Genomic DNA, 6,000 nt, shown 5'->3' with positions numbered 1-6,000 from the left:
GAAAATTCAGGAAGCAAACAAAAGCGCAGTACGTGGCAGAGAACAGAAATTACAACTTAAAATAGATATTTAATTTCATGGTCACCTGAGAAACAGGAGATATCCCACACTATAATCCCGTATTACTTGCAAGTATTATTAATCGAAAACACGGGAAATAGGAAGCTAAGATTGACGAATATAACAATGATTTCCTGAAAATCCAGACGAAAGGTCTTAAGATGTACAAGCTTCTTCTTTTGTTGGAAAGAAGAGTTGCCATGGAAGCTCAGTACTAAAACAGAACACACCTGCTTTACAACGAATTCATGACACTAGTTGTATATGCTTGTCGAAGCTGAACATGAATGTAATTCTAAACAATTAATTAACTGATCAAAATAATATATTAGTAACATTACTTAACACTCGGACAATATATCCCTAAGTTAACCTATTATGCAGTAACCACCTAATTGAAAACATCCCCTTAAAATATTAATTATAGCATAAATCAAACCTGGTTAGGGGGTAACGTAGATCGAAGCTAAACTTTCAATTGCTTGCATTTTTATGGTCGCAAGGCCCCTTTTGATACCTGCCAATGACTTGTCAGGTTTAACGACTCTGTTTCTTGAAGTAACAAGTAGCCTTACGTTATGCCAGACAATACCTTTGTAATAAAGGAATAAATTGAACCCAAATGTCTTCCATGATTACAGTATTGCTGCCAACGGGCATAATTTAACAATTAAAATAATTCCTAGTTTAAAAACATGGTTACAGCATGCTTACCTCCATCGATCCACGGATGTTAAGTTAATTCATCTTCGATAGTGCACGTTTAGGGTTGTTCAGCTCCGCAAATATTCTCCAAATAGCAGATGTCGCCCTTCGAGTTTTCTTCTTGCTATTTCTTCCATGCTTTTAGCTATTTTTTCGCCTAGTTCTTACTCTTGAAACGAGTGAAATGTCCGCCATTTTTCAAGTTCTCAACCAAAACAACTCAACCTCGTTCCCAGGTCTTCTCGGTTAACGGTGCATTAACCTGCAAGAACGCTGCATTTTTTACGTCATTTCCTCACTAAACACAAAATTCTTCCAAATTTGGTCATCAGTAACTGTTTATGGTGAATTAATTGTGTGCTTTTAGCTAATCAGAATCGGGGAAATATTTTGAATGAATAATAATAGTAATTAACAGACCAGCATTTTCAATTCTGAATCAAAAAAGCATTGTTACGGTACAGAGCATGTCTTGAGTAAGACCTGATGTCATATTTATTCAAAAAGCTGAATGCAGTGGTTATAGAAGTCAGTCACAACTATTTTACCACCACTAAGAACAGTTTCTGATCAGTGAGCATTAAAAAGGATAGTGACCGTTCTCATGCGTCTGTTTTTGTAGAGATCTTGAAGCTATTCACGAGTACAGTATTGCTGCCAACGTCCATAATTGGTAACGCAGCAGCATTTTCAATTCTTAATCAAAAAAGCATTATTACGGTACGAAGCATGTCCTAAGTAAGAACTGATGTCATATTTATTCAAAAAGCTGAATGCGGTGATTAATAAAGTCAGACACAACTATTTTACCATCACTAAGAACTGCTGCTGAGACCGGTTCATTAAACTCTCCTTTCCCACTTCCTTTTGTTCCAAACTTAGCGACAAACTTGCCACTCAGATCAAACACCTGAATCCTGTGATTTTGTTCATCACAAACCATCAGGTGTCCCGCTTTGTCCATGGACAAGCAAGACGGCGCGTTGTACTCTCCGTCAGCATCTCCCTTCTTCCCAAATTTATTAAGAAAGTTACCTTTCCTATCAAAGAATTTTACAGAATGATCACCTTCGTCTGATACTATGACATATTTGCCGTGTTGAATACAGTGAAATGGTCTAGTGAAAGAACCCTCTTTTCCAATTTTACTTAAAAATTGACCCCCAGCAGAAAAGATCTTTATCAACTTATTCTTTAAATCAGCAACAAGGATGTTGCCATCACTGTCAATTGATAAACCACAAGGATTATTAAGTTGCCGATCAAGACTTCCTTTTTCACCAAAATGGCTCAGGTATTGCCCCTGTTTACTGACTTCTTGAACCCTATCATTATTTTGTTCAGCCACAATAATATTAGCAACATGAAAAGCTATCCCAGCAGGCCTGCTAAACTCACCAGGCTGTGCTCCCTCTCCACCAAGAGATTTAATAAGAGTTCCATCGCTCTTGAATAAATGGATCTTATGGTTACCAATGTCACTCACTGCAATTTCATCTTCATTTACTGCTACCCCCCAAGGATACTTCAGTATCTGTTCTCCAAAAGATAACACAGGTCTGAACTGTCTGGGTTTGACTTGAACCTCAAAAGGGCTGCCACGGATATGTTCTCCATTAACCTTCACTGATGCACTGCATGTTCCTGTTTCTTTGGCAAAATATTTGATCTTGTAAGTGCCATCTTTGTTATCTTGGACTTGCACCTCAGCTGCGCAATTATCGCTTTGACGATTGCTGATTTCCAGTGTTACAGAGTCGTAATCGTCGTGATACTGTTGGCCCTCCGCGTTTCTTGTTGTCACAATGAGCTGTGATTCAAGTCCAACAATCGCTTCACTGATTCCTTTTCCATCAGCACTTGATTGTTGGGCTCTGGTAATGGAAAGATAATTAAGGGAGCCAATTTGTTCAAGGGATGCAAGATAGAACAACTTTTGATTTTTCACAAAACAGAGTCCCGGAAAACCCCTTTCACAGTCGGCTGTGTCATCTTGGTTATTTTCATCCTTTACTATTTTGTCCAACATATCGCTCGGCTGCATGATTTCAGCGCTTGTGCATCGCTTTATAAGTGTTTCAGTCTTTTCAATATCTGATTCACAAAGTTGACACCCCCTCTGCATGTCGTTCCTATGTATTTCTATTTGTTCAAGAGTTGATTCTGTTTTCCTTTCCAAATTATCAAGGATTTCTAGTTTCTTTGCTTCAATAGCTGCATGAACGCTGTCAGCATACTCAATTACGTTTTTCCTGACACATGCGGCTTGTTCCAGAACTTCATTGTAACGTTCGTTAAGTTTCTCGATTTGACTTTTCTTTGCTTGCGCTTTTTTTTTCTGAGATTCAATCGCAGATTTCAGTCTTAACTTCCGCTCATTTGCAGCCAGTTCAAGAAGCATCTTTGCGTGCCCCTCGTGATCTAACAAAGCACAGGAGTTGCAAATTGCGACTTCGCAGATCTTGCAAAAGAACTTCATTTTTTCCTTTTCGTGGCCTGGAATTCCGCAAAATGTCGGTCGCTTTAAAATGTTCTCAAAGTCTTGGTCTTGAAATTCTTCCAATGCCAGCGCGTAGTGCTCTTTATTCGCCTTGATCCTATTGTGAAGACCAATGCACTCTTCACACCAGAAAGAATAACACTGGAAACAATAATGGCTTTGTTTCGTTCGTTCGTCGCAATTTCCACACTTAACTCCGGTTGTGTTGCACTCCCTTATAGCTAATACATCGAGCAAGCTGTTAATGCGAAAGTTTGTTGGCAAAGCTGCTAGGTTTCCATTATCAGGGACATTGAATTCCTGTCTGCACTCCGGGCACGCAATTTTATCTCTTCTGCCACTCGTTCGTTGAATCCCATTCAGACAATGAAGGCAAAAACTATACAAACACGGCAACTGCTTTGGATCGGTGTACTTGCTCATACACACAGAGCATGATAACTCTTCGTGAAGGTTGTTTAACAGGGTTTGAATATCCATAAGGAAAGAAGAATATATAAGAACAAACTGAAAGAAGAAAAACACACGTCCCGCCTTACTTGTCTACAAAGGTCTTTAAAGCATTGTCTTTTGATCTCCAGAAATGAAGCTCCAGACGCTGACCAATCAGAAAGGGTTATTTGAGATATGTCATCAAGATCAACAATTCCGAGAATAACGTTTGCGGGATGGATTCCACATGTTGTTACTTTCTTCGCAACAGCTTAGTAAATAAACTAAACCATTTTGTTATCACGTTTCAGAAACTCGAAAACTCGAAACGACTCAATCCTGAGGAATGAACATCTTTCCAATTTCCAACTGAACACTTGGGTAATCTTCCCTGAGGGGGTATTTATAGGCACCTCATTTTATAACACTGTACCCTGGCTCCAGAGGTCCGTTCTCGAAAATAAAAGAAACCTCTGGCACCAAAGTTACGTACACTGTGGACCGTAGTCTAAATTGGTCCTTTTTTTTCTCCCCTTCCCTAAAAATGTCGGACAGCCACCCAGCCTTCAAAAATGGCGTATTCTTTTCGGCTCATAGTATAGAAAATTTAAAGGTTCCTCTTAGCCTGCGTAGCCAGCGTTTTTGCTCTCGCTCTTATTTTCAAGTACCGTATTTATTCGATTAACCGCCCTGGGCGCTTATTAAATTTTTGGACCTTGAGAGTGGGCGCTTATTCGAGGTGGGCGCTTATTTGAGGCTGGGCGCTTATTAAGTTTTCACCATTTTCAGCAAGTGAGGTATGTTTATTTTGCAACAAAACAACAAATGCTAATAACAAAACGCGAAGAAGTAACAAAGCAAGGTTTCTGTAAAATACCCTGAAGAAAACTCCGTCCTCGGGGAAGTCTCTTATTAGAATTTACTCACTCAAGTGGGTGGGGTGGGGCTGAGCGCTTATTTGAGTTTGATTGAGAGGGGGAGGAGGTGGGCGCTTATTCGAGGCTGGGCGCTTATTAACTTTTTCTGCCTTTAGGATGGGCGCTTATTCGAGGTGGGCGCTAATTCGAGGTTGGGCGTTTATTCGAATAAATACGGTAGTTTCTCTGCCGTAAATGCTACTCAGGGAAGCTCCTCAGAGATGCGCACAGATCTGGGTAAATCCATTCTCATGTTAAGAATATACTATTACCGTTCGTGACTGAGAGGAGCGATTACGATCTGTGTTTATGAAATACTTGTCTTTTAATTTAATGCCACGGGACATTGATTTTGCCATTTCAATGGCCATGAGTAAGCATACCTTATTAACGCTAGCTGTCAAACTAGCCGTCAAGTTCAATGGTGGGATTCTTTATATGTTTGTACCGCAGACATAAAGTGCTAACAATAGTTCACCGAATCGATAAATTGTCGAAACGGAAACCCTCCAAGCCTGGTCTAAAATTCCGTTATGTAACAAACGAAAGGTATGACAGGGGAGTCGATAGAGGGCTCGTGTAACTCCTGTATGGTTTCGCGATATTTGGACCATGTACTCATGCTGGACTAGTGTCGATAGCTGTGCTGGTAGTAGCACCGCGCGATTGCTAGTGAATAAAACTCCCTAGATGCATTGCTTAGGGCGCAGTCTGCGAACCCTCCAACTCTGTCCTGAAATTTTGATTCAGAGAGCAAGTCCTATAGGCAGCTGTAGTCTGGCGGGCCCGCAACTTTGTGCAGAGCTCGTGTGAGTGGTCTTCATGGAGGAAGCTCACTTTTGCAATGTTGCTTGCGAGCCTTTCTTATAGCAGAAGTGTGTGTTGTGGAAGAGCTTGCCTCTGGAGGTTCAGCATTTGACATCCCTTAATATCTTTAAAGGAAAATATTAAATAACTTAATTTCGATTACGGAAAATACTTAATAGGCAATGTAACCTTTACACAAGGCCTTCTTGTAAAGCAGGTTTTTTAATATTTTAGTTTTTATATTAGATTCTAGTTTAATTAGGTCGTTAGTTTTCTATACTTGAATGTTTATGTAGCTGAAGGAAATATCGCGTATAAATAAATAAAGTTACCTACCTATCTACCTACTACTTATTAGTCCAAGGGCAACGAACTGCGCGCGCGTCACCTTCAGAAAGAAACTACGTTAAAACTGTCCCTATATCCATATAATTTATACGGAAATATACTCTGTACTCTTTTGAAGCTAAAATTTGTGTGAAGATTAGTTTTCAGCTGCTCTAATACATCGTGAAAGTAAAATATCGGTTCTATCGATGGTTCTGTAGCTTAAATTTTAGTGACATCATGTGAAAACCA

At 39.7% G+C, this 6,000-nt stretch overlaps 1 protein-coding gene across 1 annotated transcript; it reads right to left on the bottom strand.

Annotated features, from left to right (window-relative positions):
• Positions 1–1,522: 1,522 nt before the first annotated feature.
• Positions 1,523–3,745, bottom strand: LOC140927154 (E3 ubiquitin-protein ligase TRIM71-like). Its single transcript, XM_073376806.1, has one exon. It carries the CDS (start codon positions 3,743–3,745, stop codon positions 1,523–1,525), a length of 2,223 nt encoding a protein of 740 aa, XP_073232907.1.
• Positions 3,746–6,000: the final 2,255 nt, after the last annotated feature.

The sequence above is a fragment of the Porites lutea genome, chromosome 2, assembly GCF_958299795.1.
Source record: "Porites lutea chromosome 2, jaPorLute2.1, whole genome shotgun sequence".
Taxonomy (NCBI): Eukaryota; Metazoa; Cnidaria; class Anthozoa; order Scleractinia; family Poritidae; genus Porites; species Porites lutea.
Note: the sequence above shows the minus strand (reverse complement) of the source record. Positions and strands in the feature narration are given on the sequence as shown.

Coding starts and splice junctions, on each gene's coding strand:
- LOC140927154 (XM_073376806.1), bottom strand. CDS start 3,745: ATGGATATTCAAACCCTGTTAAACAACCTTCACGAAGAGTTATCATGC.